General features: G+C 45.7%; 2 protein-coding genes across 2 annotated transcripts in view; both read right to left on the reverse strand.

Annotated features, from left to right (window-relative positions):
* Positions 1 to 17,214, reverse strand: part of LOC145349499 (vitamin K-dependent protein S-like) — a 118,878-nt gene extending 101,664 nt beyond the window's left edge. The window contains exon 1 of the mRNA XM_080198039.1: positions 17,195 to 17,214. Within this exon, the coding sequence (XP_080054165.1) occupies positions 17,195 to 17,201 (7 nt within the window). The 5' untranslated portion in view covers positions 17,202 to 17,214. The remainder of the gene's footprint in view (positions 1 to 17,194) is intronic.
* The window catches only part of rasa3 (RAS p21 protein activator 3), a 144,356-nt gene that overhangs the window by 69,249 nt on the left and 55,844 nt on the right, over positions 1 to 19,263 (reverse strand). Inside the window, exon 2 of the mRNA XM_080198037.1 lies at positions 13,532 to 13,649. Within this exon, the coding sequence (XP_080054163.1) occupies positions 13,532 to 13,649 (118 nt within the window). The remainder of the gene's footprint in view (positions 1 to 13,531; positions 13,650 to 19,263) is intronic.

The raw sequence follows: 19,263 nt of genomic DNA on the forward strand, positions 1-19,263 counted from the left end.
ACACTGTCAGGGGTAAGTCCGCCAACTGTGACAGGTGGGGGAATCTTAACACAAGGAGAGGAGGAGGAAATGGTCATTTACCCCCACAAGCCCCGTCCCTCTGATATGCTCAGCAGGAAGATTTTGCATTTCTGCAGCACCTTCCATGACTTGAGGACATACCAAAGCGTGTTACAGCCAGTGATGCAACTCTTGATGTGGTAGATTTAAAACTGAGATAAGGAGGAATTACTTCTCGCGGAGGGTGGTGAATTTGTGGAAAAAGAGGATAAGGGGATATGGGGAACAGGTGGGGAGGTGGATTTGAGAACAGGGAGAGATCAGCCATGATCTGTCTGAATGGCGGAGCAGGCTCGAAGGGCTGAATTTGCCCACTTCCTGTGTTCCTACGTTGAACCATTATCGGTGTTGCCAGTGTAGGAAATGTGGAGGCGGGTTGTGTACAGCAAACAGAAATACGATAATGACCAATTAAATTTCAGTGTTTGGTTGAGGGATATCGGTCAGAAAATTGGGACAAACTCCTTTGACCTCCTTCAATATAGTGCAATCTTTAACCTCTGCCTGGCTTTGACTATCTCATCAGAAAGGTAATGGGGTAGACCTCTTGAGGAGTGACAGTGATGGTCAGATTACCGTTCCACATTTCTTCAGGGACCTCCTTCATCCGGTTTTCCAGAAATGCAGAGACCAGTGTCCCACAGAGAGTTGGATCCCAGTGGAGAAGTTTTACAGAATACATAATAGGCCCCATTTGACAGAACCAACAACTGTAAACATAAGAAAGATAAGAAATAGGAGCAGGAGTAGGCCAACTAGCCCTTCGAGCCTGCCCCGCCATTCAATAAGATCATGGCTGATCTGTCTTGGCTCAGCTCCACATTCCCGCCCTCTCCCCATAACCCTTAATCCCCTCGCTTATCAAAAACCCATCAACCGCTACGAGAGGACACAGATTAAAGGTACGGGGAGGGAGGTTCAGAAGTGGTGTTAGGGGTAAGTTTTTCACTCAGAGGGTGGTGAGTGAATGGAATCGGCTGCCGTCAGTGGTGGTGGAGGCGAACTCGCTGGGGTCTTTTAAAAGACTTCTGGATGAGTATATGGGGTTTAATGAGATTGAGGGTTATAGATAGGTCTGTAGGTTGGTAGGTGATGATGTGATCGGCGCAACTTGTGGGCCGAAGGGCCTGTTTGTGCTGTAGTGTTCTATGTTCTAACCCGCGTCTTAAAAATATTTAGCGAGGTAGCCTCCACCACTTCAACGGGCAGAGAATTCCAGAGATTCACCACCCTTTGAGTGAAGAAGTTCCTCCTCAACTCTGTTCTAAACCACCCCCCCTTTATCTTGACGCTGTGCCCCCTAGTCCTGCTATCCTTTCTGAGCGGGAAGAGTCTCTCCACCTCTATCCTATCCATCCCATTCATCATCTTATACGTCTCAATGAGATCTCCCCTCATTCTTCTAAACTCTAACGAGTACAAGCCTAATTTATTCAGCCTCTCCTCATAGCTCAACCCCCTCAACTCCGGCATAAGCCTAGTAAACCTAGTAAACGATAGCTTTACGTGACCAGTTACGATGTTAATGGCTGGGTACGATGATAGGGTGGATAAGTGGGCAAGGGGTGTGAAGGCAGGTAGTTGGTTAGGGAGTGACGTGGGTCAGGCGGGTGAGGTGGTGGTCGGGAGGGTAGTCAGGTCAGGTCGGGGCTAATCCACAGGTTGGGAGGGCAGTCAGGTGGAGTCAAGGGATCAGGCGCATCAGTTCAGGTCAGGCAGTCAAGTTGTGGGGCTGTCGGGTGGTGGTTGGGTCAAGTCGGGTGGGTTGGGGAGTCAGTTTGTCGGTGGATGGAGAGAAGGGGGAAAGTTGAGTGGTCAGAGGATTAGTTGATTGGGAAGGTAGTCAGACTGGTCAGGGGAGTGATTGAGGGGTATGCAGATGATTGGGGGAGGCTAGTTGGGGGATTCATCATAGAATCATAGAATCCCTACAGTAGAGAAGGAGACCATTCAGCCCATCGAGTCTGCACCGATTCTCTGACAGAATATCTTACCCAGGCCCTGAATCTTACAGAGAGTATCTTATCCAGGCCTTATCCCTGTAATCACACACATTTACCTTGGCCAATCCACCTAACCCGCACATATTCAGTCTGTGGGAGGAAACCAGAGCAACCGGAGGAAACCCGCGCAGACACAGGGAGAACGTGCAAACTCCACACAGACAGTGACCCAAGCTGGGAATCGAACCCGGGTCCCTTGTGCTGTGAGACAGCAGTGCTAACCACTGCGCCACCATGCTAGTCGAGTCCGGGGGATATCTGGGGGTGGGGGAGAGTATAATGTAAATTATTGGGAATCAGTTGTGGAGATACCCAGATGTAAGACGAGGTTTAAATCTGCCTCACTAATTTCCTGGGTAACTATCCAGGTAAAAGTACATTGGAATTGTTCAAATTTTCTGTATCTAAGTCACGATGGAGTTATTGGCGGAAGTCCCACTGAACAGGAGAATTGCCCACCAGAAGTTTAAACTTCCCATGTATTCCCATGCAGGTCAGGATTTCCAGAGCACCTCACATACATCTCAGTCATACGTCCGATCTTTGTCACAGATCTTTGTCACACTGCTATATTGTTAAATTATATTATTCGTAAACAGCTAAGAACTAATTGTTATGTGAATATAGCACAGTGGTTAGCACTGCTGACTCACAGTGCCAGGAACCCGGGTTCAATTCCCAGCTTGGGTGACAATCTGTGTGGAGTTTGTACATTCTCCCCGTGTCTGCATGGGTTTCCTCCGAGTGCTCTGGTTTCCTCCCACACACCAAAGATGTGTGGGTTAGGTTGATTGAACGCCCTAAATTGCCCTTGTTGCGGGGCTGGCAGAGTAAATAAGTAGGGTTATGAAGATAGGGCCCGGTCAGTGCTGACTGAATGGGCTGAATGGCCTCCTTTGTTACTGTAGGGATTCTATTCTATGATACATCCCGGGGTCCCACCTTCACTGTCACGCTGCAGACATGTGCCAAGTGACAATGTGTCAGTCCCTCAGCCACAGGGAGAACAGCAAGAAGTACACTGCATCAAACTCCAGCATCCTGAGTGTAAAGTCTGATCATTTCTAACTTACAGAACCCAGAAGAGATAACACAGGCAAAACAGAAAGGGAATGGAGCAGCCCTGAACATCAGACCCTGTTTCATGGCTTTCAATTCTTCATTCTCTGAACTTGACTGTTGTGGGCAGGACCACCTGGACAGAGTGGATGTGGAGATGTTTCCACTAGTAGGAAAAACTAGAACCAGAGGGCACAACCTCAGGCTAAAGGGACGATCCTTTTAAACAGAGATGTGGAAGCATTTCTTCAGCCAGAGAGTGGTGAATCTGTGGAATTCTTTGCCGCAGAAGGCTGTGGAGGGCAGGTCATTGAGTGTCTTTAAGACAGAGAGAGATAGGTTCTTGGTTAATAAGGGGATCGGGGTTATGGGGAAAAGGCAGGAGAATGGGGATGAGAAAAATATTAGCCCTGATTGAATGGTAGAAGAGACTCGATGGGCTGAATGGCCTAATTCTGCTCCTACGTCTTATGGTCTTATGGTCTTAGGACCAACATTCATTCCCCAGCCTTGGTTTGCCCGTGAGGTTGGTGCTAGGCTTTTCTCTTGAACAGGACAGCAGTTTAAATTCGGCTGAATGGCTGACTCAGACACTTCAGCAAATCAGTAAGAGTTAATCATTGTGCTGTCAGTTTGGATCACAGATAGTCCCAGATCGATTAAGGACATCATTCTCTCTAAATTGAAGCATAACATCTTCACTTGTAGAGAAAATCCCTCATGTAATAAATGATAACATTCTATTAGCTTCCTAAATACTGGCTGTACCAGCATGCTAGCCTTTTGTGTTTCATGCACTAGGACACCCAGATCCCTCTGCACCTCAGTGGTCTGCATTTTCTCACCATTTAAATAATAAATTCTCTTTTATTCTTACTGGCAAAGTGGACAGTCTCACAATTTCCCACATTATACTCCATGTGCCAGCTCTTTACTCACTACTAAACCTTTCTATATATTTTTGTAGACTCCTTACATCGTCTCCATAACTTACTTCCCAACCTATCAGCAAATTTGGCAAGCATCCCATCCATCCCTTTATCCAAATCATTTACATAAGTTGTAAGCAGTTGAAGTCTCCAGCACTGATCCCTGTGACATACCACTCATTACATTTTGCCAACTTGAAAAACACCCATTTATGTCTATTTTCTGTTTCCTGTCAGCTATCCAATATTTTATCCATGCCAATATGTTACCTTCAACACCATGAGATTTTATTTTCCCCAATAGCTTTTGACGTGGCAGCTTATCTAATCCCTTATGGAAATCTAAGGTCAGTACATCCATCAGTTCTCCTTTATCCACAATACAGGTTACTTTCAACCAACTTCAATACATAGATTAAACATGATTTCCCTTTCACAAAACCATATTGACTCTGCCTGATTATCTTAAACTTATCTAAATGCCCTGCTATTACTTCTTTAAAATGGCTTCTAACACTTTTTTGTATGACAGATGTTAAGCTAACTGGTCTGTAGCATCCTGCTTTCTGTCTCCCTCCCTTTTTGAATAGGGAGTTATATTTGCTATTTTCCAAACTAATGGGACCTTTTCCCGATTATAGGAAGTTTCTGAAAATTAAAACTAGCCGTCTCACTAGACACTTCTTCCAAGCTCCCAGGGTGAAGTCCATCTGGACCTGGGGATTTGTCCGCCCGCAGCCCCAGTAATTTGCTCAGTCCCACTTCCCTGGTGACTGTAATTTTCCTGAGTTTCTCCCTCTTTTCCATTTCCTGAGGTACAGCTATTTCGGGAATATCACTCATATCGCTATAGTAAAGACCGATGCAAAACCCCTGTTCAATTCATCCACCATCTTCTGGTTATGTGCATTGGCCATGCTAAATTCTCCCTCAGTGTACACAAACAGGTGCCGGAGTGTGGCAACTAAGGAATTTGCAGTTCATTGCAGTGTTAATGTAAGCCTATTTGTGACAGATAAATAAACTCTATTTTGTTTTCCATTATCAGTTCTCCAGACTCACTTTCTATCTGAATAACACTCACCGCATTAACTCTTTTCTGTTTTGGATACTTATAAAATCTCTTACTATCTGTTTTAATATTTCTGGCTAGCTTTCTCCCATACTCTCATTTTTCCCTCCTTATTAATCTTTTGGTCACTCTTTGCTATTCCTTAGCCTCTGTCCAATCTTCTGGCCTGTCACCAACCTTTGAACATTCTATGTTTTTTCTTTAAGTTTGGTACCACCCCTAACTTTTTTTAGTTAATCACAGATGGCGTGGACAATCCTTGGACTTTTTGTTACTTGGCGGAATGTATCTATTCTGTTTCTTTGAAATATCTCCTTAAAGATTTGCATTCAAGAGCACAAGCTCTCCCAGTGCTGTTCAGATTGGTCATGCAACTTGCGGAACAAATGTTCCAGCGTTAGATGTTGTGAGAGAGGGTGTGAGGACTTTAACATATTTAGGAAAGATTTCTCCCATGGTTGAGTGTTAGAATGAAGCTTTGTCTGCTGCCGCATCTGGCATTAATTTGATGTCACATGACAGCAATTAATTAGTATTCATCGCAAGGACCGGCCTGAATCCAAGGGATTCAACAAACCTCGCTGCCACAACCTTGTGCAGTTTCAAAATTTTTCAAAATCTTGATTTTTTTTACGCAGCCTGGATCCAATTTTAATGTCCAAGCCCCGTTGTTCAGGACTTGCCCCACCAGAGCAAGTAGCTTCTCTCTATCCACCCGATCAAATCCTGTAATCATCTTAAACATCTCGATTAACTCACGCCTCAATTGTCTACATTCGAGAGAACACATACTTATTCTATGCAACCTGTCTTGATAACTTGACCCCCCCCCCCAAGTTCCCCCCGCACTTCCACCTCTCCCTATTCCCGGAGGAGAATGAGCTACTCGGCCACATTCCGGTGTCGTGCTTGAGTAGAATCTCTCAGGACACTGGGAATCTTGGCAAACGCCCAGTCACTGTCGCACTGGAGTTCAAGTCACAGGAATCCGCAATGGAAACACATGAAAAAAGCACTCTCAGCAGGTTCTAGTTTAGTTAGCCAGCTCTGTGTGCACAGTAAACAAAAGTGAGACAATTCCACTTCTCCTCTCAACAGAAAACAAACAAGAAAAAACTTTGTATATTAGCTGGCAGACCGCAGAAAGGAAAGTGTCCTTGTTCATTTGTCAAGGGAGACTCTGGTTCAAATGCTGGCACTGAATTATCCTTTCAGAAAGTAAGAGTGACGGGCAAAATCCCTCAATTTATTCATTAAAGCCTCTAATGTTCACTTGCAAAGTTGGACCAACGAGAGGGCAATGAAGCAAGTTAAAAATGCAGAGAGTTTGAACGGAGCTATTTGATGTAAGTGATGTGTGAACTTGGCTCAGTCTGCCAAGTGAGATTGAGTGGAAATGTGAGACATGGGCACCCTCCAAGTCTCGACCCAACTTTCCCAAGCCCAGCAGGTGACAGGAAGCTTTCTGCCTTCGCCAGTTGGAGCAACAACAAAGTTCTTTTTGTGTCGCTCAGTTTCAATTTCTGCCTTCGGTTTCCATACCTATTAATTTAGTGGGGTGGATCCCTCAAATCCCCACAGGCAATAGAAAAAAAAGCATCAAGTCAGCTATCCTGGGGATCGGGCTAGAAACTGGGTGGGTCTCCCATTCCCAGAGAGTTGGGAGCCTCCAGAATGTGTTGACAGTGGGTGTAGTGCTTGCTGAGTCTTTGCCTTCACAAGGGAGCTGGACAGGTTCCTGACCACAGCACAGGCTGTTTATAATTCTCCTGTGAAACGCCTTGGGCTATTTCATTATGTTAAAGGTGTTATATAAATACAAGCTATTGTCATTCCCCAGCTGACTGGATAGGTGACAAGCAGGCAGGGATGTTCCGTTTTTATTTATTCATTCATTGGACATGGGCATCGCTGGCTGGCCAGCATTTATTGCCCTTCCCTAGTTACCCTTGGAGGGAAGTTGAGAGTCACCCACATTGCTGTGGCTCTGGAGTCACATGTGGGCCAGACCCAGTAAGGACAGCAGATTTCCTTCCCTAAAGGACATTAGTGGACCAGATGGGTTTTTCTGACAATCAACAGTGGTTTCATGGTCATCAGTAGATTCTTAATTCCAGATATTATTTCATGAATTCAAACTCCACCATCTGCCGTGGCAGGATTCAAACCCAGGTCCCCAGAAGATTAGCTGAGTTTCTGGATTAATACTCTAGCAATAATACCACTGAGCCATGGCCCTCCCGATATTGCCTCCCCAGTTGTCAGGTCCTAGTGCCTTGTTGGATGAGCTGCTCCTGTCCTGACAATCTGTTCCATTCACGAATGAACCTGTTGCTCACTCAGTGCCGAGAACTCTGAGCATCAGAAACACTCATTAGAACATTGAACACAAGTTCAGTGGAGCCAACTCATGCTCCACCTTATTATCCAGTCACTCATTTTCCAGAGTGAATATTCAGTGCCACAAAACACAACACTTATTCCCATCAGTAGAAGCTCCGAGTCTGAGCAGCAATCGGCAGAAATAATCCCCCTCTATCTTCATTCTGTCTGAACCCTCGTTTGGAGATATGATCTCATACACCAGGACCCTACCAGCCAGCATCACAATGAGTGGAGCCTCGGTGATTACTACTCTCCCTCCACTCTGACTCAGAACATTGTGGTTTCAGTTTCACTCCAAGCTCGAGCACAAAAGAGGGAGTGCCGCACTGTCAGAGGGTCAGTACTGAGGGAATGCTGCACTGTCAGAGGGTCAGTACTGAGGGAGTGCTGCACTGTCAGAGGGTCAGTACTGAGGGAGCGCCGCACTGTCAGAGGGTCAGTGCTGAGGGAGTGCCGCACTATCAGAGGGTCAGCGCTGAGGGAGCGCCGCACTGTCAGAAGGTCAGTACTGAGGGAGTGCCGCACTGTCAGAGGGTCAGTGCTGAGGGAGTGCTGCACTGTCAGAGGGTCAGCGCTGAGGGAGCGCCGCACTGTCAGAAGGTCAGTACTGAGGGAGTGCTGCACTGTCAGAAGGTCAGTACTGAGGGAGTGCTGCACTGTCAGAGGGTCAGTGCTGAGGGAGTGCTGCACTGTCAGAGGGTCAGCGCTGAGGGAGCGCCGCACTGTCAGAAGGTCAGTACTGAGGGAGTGCTGCACTGTCAGAGGGTCAGCGCTGAGGGAGCGCCGCACTGTCAGAAGGTCAGTACTGAGGGAGTGCTGCACTGTCAGAGGGTCAGTGCTGAGGGAGTGCTGCACTGTCAGAGGGTCAGCGCTGAGGGAGCGCCGCACTGTCAGAAGGTCAGTACTGAGGGAGTGCCGCACTGTCAGAGGGTCAGTGCTGAGGGAGCGCCGCACTGTCAGAGGGTCAGTGCTGAGGGAGCGCCGCACTGTCAGAGGGTCAGTGCTGAGGGAGTGCCGCACTGTCAGAGGGTCAGTGCTGAGGGAGTGCCGCACTGTCAGAGGGTCAGTGCTGAGGGAGCGCCGCACTGTCAGAGGGTCAGTGCTGAGGGAGCGCCGCACTGTCAGAGGGTCATTGCTGAGGGAGCGCCGCACTGTCAGAGGGTCAGTGCTGAGGGAGTGCCGCACTGTCAGAGGGTCAGTGCTGAGGGAGTGCTGCACTGTCAGAGGGTCATTGCTGAGGGAGCGCCGCACTGTCAGAGGTCAGTGCTGAGGGAGTGCCGCACTGTCAGATGGTCAGTACTGAGGGAGTGCTGCACTGTGAGAGGGTCAGTGCTGAGGGAGTGCCGCGCTGTCAGAGGGTCAGTGCTGAGGGAGTGCCGTGCTGTCAGAGGGTCAGTACTGAGGGAGTGCCGCACTGTCAGAGGGTCAGTACTGAGGGAGTGCCGCACTGTCAGAGGGTCAGCGCTGAAGGAGTGCCGCACTGTGAGAGGGTCAGTACTGAGGGAGTGCCGCACTGTGAGAGGGTCAGTACTGAGGGAGTGCCGCACTGTCAGAGGGTCAGCGCTGAAGGAGTGCCGCACTGTCAGAGGGTCAGTGCTGAGGGAGTGCCGCACTGTCAGAGGGTCAGTGCTGAGGAAGTGCCGCACTGTCAGAGGGTCAGTACTGAGGGAGTGCTGCGCTGTCACAGGGTCAGTGCTGAGGGAGTGCCGCACTGTCAGAGGTGCAGTCTTTCTTATGAGATATTAAACCCATGCTCCAACTGCCCTCTCAGGTAAACATAAGAGATCCCATGGGGCTATTGGAAGGAGTATCTTGCCCTGATTAGTATTTCCCCCCCTTCCAGCAGCATTAGGACAGGTCATTTGGTCATATTGCAGCAGTGACTACACTACAATGGTAAAACACTTTGGGACACCCTGGGTTTGTGAAAGGCACTACAGTTCATTCTTCTGTACCAATGATGGACGTGGAAACATTTGAGGAAATTGAAAATGGATAAGGCTCTTAAGGAATACAAAGATAGCAGGAAAAAGCTTAAAGAGTGATTTAGGAGGGCAAAAAGAGCTATGAAATGTCTTTGGTAGTCAGGGTTAAGGAGAACCCCAAGGCTTTATATGCGTACATAAGGTGGAAGAGGATAGCTAAGGAAAGGGTAGATCCACTTATCGACAGTGGAAGGAATTTGTGTGTGGAGCCAGATGTTGGTGAGGTTCTTAACGAGTACTTTACATCAATATTCACAAGGGAGAAGGATGAGGTGGATGGTGAGTGTAGAAAGGAGGATGTTGACATTTTAGGACATGTTGAGATTAATAAAGGAGGAGGTATTGGATGTTTTGAAAAACATTAAGGTGGACAATTCCCCAGGGCCAGATAAGGTCTATCCCAAAATACTAAGAGAGGCAGGGAAAGGAATTGCTGAGGCCTTGGCCAAAATCTTTATATCCTCTTTAGTCACGGGTGAAGTAGCAGAGGACAGGGGAGCAGCTAACATTGTTCCTCTGTTTAAGAAGGGCAGAAGAGACAGTCTGAGAAATTACAGGCCTGTGAGCCTTACATCAGCAGTGGGGAAATTATTGGAGAAGATTCTTTAGGGACAGGGTGTACTCACATCTGAAAGAGAATAGGCTTATTAGCGATAGGCAGCAAGGGGAGGTCATGTCTCACAAGCTTGATTGAGTTCTTTGAGGAAGTGATAAGAAAAATTGATCAGGACAGGGCAGTGGATGTTGTATACATGGACTTTAGTAAAGCATTTGTTCATATTCGTGAACAGAACTCCCACTAACCTGATGAAGGAGCAGCACTCCAAAAGCTAGCGGCTTTTGCTACCAAACAAACCTGTTGGGCTTTAACCTGGTGTTGTGAGATTTTTTACTGTGTTTACCCAGTCCAACGCCGGCATCTCCAGATTTTGGGCACAGAAAGCAGAGAGTAGCAGCGGAAGGGTCCTTTTCTAACTGGAGGTCTGTGACAAGTGGTGTTCCACAAGGATCAGTGCTGGGACCTCTGTTGTTTGTAATATGTATAAATAATTTGGAGGAAAATGTAGGTGGTCTGATTAGTAAATTTGCAGATGATACAAAAATTGGGGGAGTAGCAGACAGTGAGGAGGATTGTCAGAGGATACAGCAGGATATCAATCAGCTGGAGACCCGGGCCGGAAAATGGCAGCTGGAATTTAACCCGGAGAAATGTGAGGTGATGAAAGTCCACTGCAAAAGTAAAGTATACAGTAAATGGTGGAGCCCTTAGAAATATTAGCATACAGAGGGATATAGGCATGCAGATCCACAGTTCCCTGAAGGTGGTGAAGAAGGTATACGGTACGCTGGCCTTCATTGGTCGGGGTTTTGAGTATAGGAATTGGAAAATCATGTTGCAGCTGTATAAGACTTTGGTTAGGCTGCATTTGGAATATTGTGTACAATTCCGGTTGCCACACTACTGGAAGGATGTTGATGCATTGGAAAGGGTACAGAAGAGATTTACCAGGGTGTTGCCTGTTTTGGAGGATAGAGACTATGAAGGAAGATTGAATAAACTTGGATTGTTTTCATTGGAACGTTGGATGAAGAGGTTCAGGATGACAGAGGTTTCCAAGGTTTGGATAGAACAGAGAGTCAGAGTCTTTTTCCCAGGATCGAAGAATCAATTATTCAGGGTCATAGGTTGAAAGTGTGAGAGGGAAAAGTTTGAAAGAGATGTAAGGGGCAAGTTTTTCATACAGAGGGTGGTGAATGCCTGGAACACACTGCCGGAGGAGGTGGTGGAAGCAGATTCTATAACAGCATTCAAGAGGCGTTTGGATAGATACATGAATAAGCAGCGAATAGAGGGATATGGGCCACATAGAGGCAAGAAAATATTAGAGAGGCATCTGTGTCAGCACAAACGTGGTGGGCTGAATGGCCTGCTTCTGTGCTGTTCTTCATCCTTTTCCAATCATTTTAAGAGGAAAGTGATGTAGACTGCCTAATCTAGGCAGATAAATTTCCAATCCGTTACACCAAGCTGGGAGACCTAATCAGTGGAATCAGTCAGAATATCCATGTGTCTAATTGTATTGGGCAATTAATCAGGTAAAATCAAGGCTTTAAAATGCTGAAGCTCACAAATCTTTGAGCAGCCAAAATAGTTTATTACTCTGTGTGGCAGCTAATTTCATAAATGATGAAAACATTGGCACAATGTACTTTGATGGTGAAACCACATTAATCTTAAATTTCAACAATTGTTTGCAATGTGAAAATGCAAACAGGACAAAGAATTCACACAAGTGACAATCGCAGCCCTGAAAACTCAGGCTCTGACCCACTGATACCTCGTTCATGTCACAGAACCAAATCCAGCCTCAGCTCACTTCCTAACTGGAGCAGGCATTGTATTGTACAGAAAATAAGTGGATTTACAGTCATATACCATACGTGTTGCCAATGTGATCATGAGTCAGTCAGAAAAGATCCTTTTACCTGCTGGATCAGCAATGATTCTCTCCAGTGAAATAAACTGTAACCTTCCCACTGTAGAGTTGCATTCACGCAGCCATCTGGAGATTGTTTGAGCAGACTCAATGTAACTGGTATCATTTTAGTGCAATTCTGTCATAGAATCCCTACGCTGCAGAACAGACCATTGTTCCATCGAGTCTACACCGACTCTCTGACAGAGCATCTTACCCAGGCCCTATTCCCCCATCCTATCCCCCAAGCCCTACGCATTTATCACGGCCAATCCATCCAGCCTACACATCTTTAGACACTAAGGGGCAATTTAGCATGGCCAATCCACCAAACCTGCACCTCTTTGGGGTGTGCGAGGAAACCAGAGCACCTGGAGGAAACCCACGCAGACACGGGGATGACGTGCAAACTCCACATAGACACTGACCCAAGCTGCGAATCGAACCCGGGTCCCTGGTGCTGTGAGACAGCAGCACTAACTAACCCACTGTGCTGCATGCTTTGGAAGCAGAGACATGGACGAGGCAGTATTTGGATAATTAAAACTATTTTTATTGCTGCTTTAACACTTTTATATTTCAACTTAATATTTTTTTTCTGCTTGACACATTTGAGATCAGGCATTCTCATGACATTCCATAATCCAAAAAATTCCAAAATCCAGAAAGGTCTTGGTCCCAAGAATTCCTGACCGGAAAGGTTATATTGCATTGGATAAACCAAAACCACCGTTTGATGCAGTTGGCTCTGACAAAGGGTCATCCAGACTCGAAATATTGGTTTGATTCTCTGCCCACAGACACTGTCAGACCCGCTGAGATTTTCCAGCATTTTCTGTTTTTGTTTCAGATTTCAGCATTTGCAGTGTTTTGCTTTGACCACTGGTTTCAGTTCCCATTACAAACTTTGTTTCCTGACTAGCAACTCCATCTCTCTCTCCCTATCAGGCAACTGTCTGAGGCCTAACCACACCGATCGCAAGCTTGGTGTTATATTCAATTCTGGAGTGCACTTCTGACCACTTACTCTTGCGATGACTAGGACACCTCTCTTCACCTCCCTTACATGGCTCCAGCTTTGCCCCTGTCTCAGCACATCGGCTACTGAAACCCTCGTCCTTGTCTCTTACGTCTAGGCTCGACTATTCCAACACAATCCTGGCTATTCTAGCCTTAAACCTGGGGTCATCCTAAACCCTGTTGTCCATGTGTTAACACGCAGCAAGTCCCGTTTCCCTGTCACCCCTGTGCCTGGTGACCTACACTGGCTCCCAGTCAAACAGTGCCTTAGCTTGAAAATTCTAGTCTTTATTTTCAAATTTCTCCTGTTCCTCAGCCCTCTGGGATGTTTTCTCCTCTAATTCTGAGGAGGTTACAGGAGTAGAGACAGATGAGATCATGAGAAATCTACCAACAGCAGCTTCGACTGAGAAAGAATCATCAGAGTAAATGTAGCAACGTTATTCTGATGGTTGCTTTACATTGATCCTAAAATATTTTAAATTCAGTAGCAAAACAATTAAAAGCGAAAATTAAAATTCAGTAGAGTCAAAACATGTACCATAAAGATTTCTCCACTATTTTGGTCCTGAACACCTCTTCTTGATCCAGATTAACCGTGCAGTAGCAGTCCCTCATCTTATTTGGTCCAGGGTAAGGAGGCATGTTCTTTGCTTCTCCTACAAGGCAAGAAGACAGAGTTTGAAAATGGTGCTGAGATCAAAAACAAGACTAACCTGATCTCGACAGAACAGCAGGGGGCCAGTGGCTGGAGCAGGGGCCGAGAGTCATAGTTAAACAGAATCTCACATGAGAAGTGAGCGGAGGGAGAGAAGGCTGCGAGGTTGCAATGCTGTGTTGGAGTAGGGATGTTCGCAAGTGGGAAAGGGGCCTGCCAGAGACACAGTCGAAAGGCAATGAGAGCAGACAGCCCTGGAAGTTCATGCTCAGAGTCATAGAATCATTGAAACTCTACAGTGCAGAGGGAGGCCACTTAGCCCATCGAACCTGTACCGACCACAATCCCACCCAGACCCTATCCCCATAACCCTCAGTTACACTGCTAATCCCTCTGATATTAGGGTCAATTTAGCACGGCCAATCAACCTAACCCGCACATCTTTGGAGTGTGGGAGGAAACCGGAGCACCAGGAGGAAACACAGGGACGAAGTGTCGATTCCGCACAGTCAAGGAATTGAGGCAAGAATTGAACCCAAGTCCCTGGTGCTGTGAGGCAGCAGTGCTCAGTCTGGCCTGTATTCAATCTCCAATCATTCTGTATTGCAAGGGGAATGCCTTGTCAGCAATTAAAACGTTTCTCCATCACCTTCCACTCCGCTGTGTGGGTTTGTGCGTGCACGTGTTTATGTGTGAGCATGCACGTGGCTTTGTGTGTGCGCGCACATGTCTTTGTGTTTTTGTCAGTGCACACGTGAGGTTTGTATGTGCGCATTTGTCTGTGGACGTGCACGTCTTTGTGTGTGCGTGCACATGTGTTTGTGCGCATGCAAATGAGTGTTTGTGTATGCACGCAGTGTGTTTGCATTTTTGTTAGTGCACGCATGAGGTGTGCGCATGTGTGTGTGAGCATGTACATGTTTTTGGGTGTGCACACACATGTGTTTGTGTGTGCGCGCATGTGTTTGTGTGTGCTATTGAGGTATGATTTTAGATCTCTAAGGGCACTTGTACCTGGCAGGTTAATTTTTCTTACCCAGAGAACGAGAGAGCACGAGAAGCAGACAGAGATAAGAAAGTTAACGTTGCAGAAAGCACAGATTTCGTTCTGAAAATTCTACTCAAGTTTCTGAATGCTTGAATTATGACGAGAGTCCGGTTACTTGTCAAGGTGGCCAAATATTAACCGAAAATGTCCCAGTTTCAAAATAAAAGTGCCCCAGATCTAGCCCGCCCTGAAGATTCAGCATTCCAACCTCCAGCAATCACTGAGCTAGATCTCGCATTGACAATCATTTCATTTAAGGAGATGCCTGAGTTATAAGCTGGTGACACCCATCAGATCCTCTGCAAGTTTCTCATGCTTATTAGAAGAGGTGTTTCACTTGATGGAGAGAGGCTGAGTGTTTATGAATAGCACATCCCACAGAGCAAGCCTGTTTGCCTCATCAGAAATCTGAACTTGAGCCAGAGCAGAACCGAGCACAGACAATGAAGCAAAAGCAGAAGTTTAACAGAACAGCTGGTGAAATGACTCCTGACCTTCACATTTCCCCAGAGAATTGGGCACAAACTCACTGGCAGCTGAGAGTGAACCAGAATAAAGGACGGAGACGGTGGGGCCAGTGATGGAGTTCACGAGGACCTTGACTCTGGTCTAATGATGTGGCATGAAGACTGGTATGAATGTCGTCTCTGCGCTTACATTGAGACACACGACTTGTTAGAACATTCCTTCTCTGACTCGCAGCCGAAATGTTTGTTATTTAGTCTATCTTTAGTGTAATGCAGGCTGGGTGAAAGACACATTCCAGGGAGAATCTTGGCATACCTCCTGTTTGAAAAATTGGTGTTGACCTTCACAATCCATTAAGTTACATGGAATGGGAAAGTAACAAAGATAGAGCCAGCATTTGGAAGCCTCTAACAAAGGATACAACACTGACTCTGAGCGGGCTGTACCAGATACTGCACTCCAATATCAACAGACCGTCGAAAGGCCAAAGACACTGCATCGAAATAGATGCAATATTGACTCATGAAGCAAAACCCCCAAAAAAGCATCTGATAGAAAGTGAAACTTGGCGTTAAACTGAATCATAAGAGAGAAAAAAGTCTTTGACTCTTAATACAAACGAAATAAACTTTATCACAGAACGATACAATAGAAAATTTTCAATTGGACTCTCAAGCCTCGATTACTTTTCTCACACGAAGCAGTTAATTGTGTCAGAACCGTTCTGAGATCATCAGAACAGAAACATCTGGAAATACTCAGCAGATCCGGCAGCAGCTGTGGTGAGGGGGACAGGGTTAACATTTCAGGTCAATGGTTGGTGACGTTTTATCAGGACAGACAAACAAGGCTGGGGCACCAACCTGAGACATTAATTCTGTTTCTCTCTCTCCACAGGCACTGCCTGTCCAGCTGAGTATTTCCAGAACTCTTCTTTTTATTTCAGATGTAAACAAAGTGAAGGAGATTGTCAGTGAGTTAAGGAAGCGTAAACGAGAACATGCCCCTGTCCACATCAACAGGGACGAAGTAGAAAGGGTAGAGAGCTTCAAATTTTTTGGTGTCCAGATCACCAACAACCTGTCCTGGTCATTGAAAATAGAGTCAATTGAATTTTGACATGTGCAGTTCATGCTATATTCTAAGCTCTATGCCTCTCAGAATCCATTCTAGAAGTTAAGAGGGAGATCTGGGAGGTTTGGCACAGTGGTTAGCATTGCTGCCTCACGGCACCAGGGCACCTGGGTTCAATTCTGGCCTCAGGTGACTGTCTGTATGCAGTTTGCATGTTCTCCCCGTGTCTCCATAAGTTTCGTCCAGGTACTCCGGTTTCCTCCCACAGTCTTAAAATGTGCAGGTTAGGTGGATTGGCCATTCTAAATTGCCTTAGTGACAGCAGGATTAGCAGGGTAAATACATGGGGTTACGGGATGGGGCCAGGGATTGTTGTTGGTGCAGGTTCGATGGGCCAAATGGCCTCCTTCTGCATTGTAGGATTCTGTGATTAAAATCCCACAACAGGAATTTTGGGAAAAACAACACAAGGAGGAAACACTGGGTTGTGAACAATTGGTCACAGATGGGATTTTCCGTTGTAATTTGGCAGCCAGCTTCAGGCTGCCAACTCACACACATCTGCTCAGCTGCCAGCTCAGAAACATCTGTCCAGTGGCCAAGTTAGTCACATCTGCCTGTTGGGCATTTGTAACTTGGACATCTTATCAAGTTAATAATTAAACTACTTGGTACATTAAGAGTGACAGACTTCCCAATATAAATAACTGGCTTCAAAAGTTCCTTGTGAAGATAGCATAAAAAGGCTTGTGATGAGCCTCCCATCCATTAACTCTGTCTACACTTCCTGCAGCCTTGGAAAAGCATCCAGCATAATTAAGGACCCTCACACACCCTGATCATTCTCTCTTCCACCTTCTTCCATCAAGGGAAAGATACAAAAGTCTGAGGCCACATACCAACCGAGTCAAGAACAGCTTTTTCCCTGCTGCTGTCAGACTTTTGAATGGATTTACCTCGCATTAAGTTGATCTTTCTCTACACCCTAGCTATGACTGTAACACTACATTCTGCACTCTCTCCTTTCCTTCTCTATGAACGATATGCTTTGTATGTTAATACATGTGGCAATAATAAATCAAATCAAAATCAGATCAAATAGATGAACTTTTGTCAATTCTGACGAATTGTCATCTGGACTCGAAACGTTGGCTCTATTCTCTCCCCATAGATGCTATCAGACCTGCTGAGATTTTCCAGCATTTTCTGTTTTTGTTTCTGATTTCATCATCCGCAGTATTTTGCTTTTATTTAAATAAAAGTATTCAGCTCCAGATGTCAGGGTATCATCTACGAGAAATGCTGCTGCGAGAAAATAAGTGACTAGAATGATATCCCAGGCAATAAATCGGGGTAGAGGAATCCGTTAACCAGAAAGATAGTGGTTAAAACGCCTATTGTTTAAAGCATTCTGGAAGAGTTAAGTCAGGAAGTCTTGTCTGATGGAAGTAACTTGGAATAAACAAATATAACTGTACACACAAAAAGACTGTTTTCAAAGGATTCAGAAATAGAAATGTCATGAGGGTTTATCTACGACAGGTATCTCTGATGTAAAATCTAGTGTATACAAAGGAGCATCTCTTTCAACAGTTGTTTGGAGAATATAGAAGCAGAGGCCAAAAGTTGCTCTCTGTTGGAGTGATCACTAAGGTCAATAAAGTTTGTTCCATTTCCTCTGTCATTGATGTCTCATACATACTCAGAGTATGTCATTCTGAAGGACAAAGGAGGTTGACTAACAGTTGATCCTTAACCTTGTCCAGTTGCTGACTCACATACATCAGTCTCGCTGCCAGTCCAGGAACATTACACAATTACTGCATTCTCAATCCATGACTTAGGTTATTTCTGTTTTTCCACATCTAAACTCAAGATGACAGCATCTATGGGAAGAGAATAGAGCCAATGTTTTGAGTCTTTGTCAGTTCTGATGAAGGGGCATCTAGACTCGAAATGTTGGCACAAGCCTATTTATGCCGAGATTGTCCACTCCCATTTTCGTTGGACAGTTTGACGATGGGTGTGAGAGTCTTGTAAGATGTCTAAATCACGTATATCACATTGACCTAAATGCTACTTCCTCAAGTAGGACAGTCCAGAACAGTGGGGACATAGCCTCCAAATTAGAGGTATATAATTCAGGGGTGAGTCAGGAAGTCCTTTCTCACACCAAAAGGAGTGGAAATCTCGAACTCTCTCTGCAAAAAGCTGCTGAGGTAGGAGATAAATTGAAAAGTTTAAAACTGAAGTTGATAGAGCTCTTACTGGGTAAGGGGCTGAAGGCCTATGGAGCCATGGTGGGTAGTTGTTAGGATGCAAATCAATCATGATCTAACTCAGTGTTGGAAGGGGCTGAATGGCCTATTTGTGTGCAGTGTAGTTCAGGATAAAACAGGAAATGTTCTGTGCCAAGATAAAGCAGCAGGTTCAGCAGAGTACTGGAAAAATGCCCAAGGCAATTTATAAGTCTTGATGTAGAGATAGCAGTAACTTTAATTACCTGGCATTTGTAGCTGGAGTTAATACCCGCTTCAAGTTCTGAAAATTAGAAATAACTATTCGCATTCCTTGTACTGATCCCTGAGGAGTCATTTCTCTGAGTTCAACTTTTAAATACAGTTAGATTTTAGATAAATTAAAACAAAGGATAGCAATTATCTAGAAGCTAGCACCAGGATGCTCCTAGGATGGAACAGTTATGTTATGAAGAGAAGTTGGGTAAGCTTGGGATGATTTCATTGGAGCAGAGAGGGCTGAGGGGCGACCTGATTGAGGTGTAAAAGATTATGAAGGACACGGACAGAGTGGATAAGGAGCAACTGTTCCCCTTAGTTGAAGGGTCAGTCGTGAGGGGACATAGGTTCAAGATGAGGGGCGGGGGGATGTGATGAAAAACCTTTTTACCCAGAGGGTGGTGATGGTCTGGAATGCGCTGCCTGGGAGGGTGGTGGGAGTGGGTTGCCTCACATCCTTTAAAAAGTACCTGGATGAGCACTTGTCACGTCATAACATTCAGGGCAAT

This window comes from Carcharhinus amblyrhynchos, chromosome 10 (assembly GCF_965287045.1).
Source record: "Carcharhinus amblyrhynchos chromosome 10, sCarAmb.v2.hapA, whole genome shotgun sequence".
In the NCBI taxonomy this organism is placed as follows: Eukaryota; Metazoa; Chordata; class Chondrichthyes; order Carcharhiniformes; family Carcharhinidae; genus Carcharhinus; species Carcharhinus amblyrhynchos.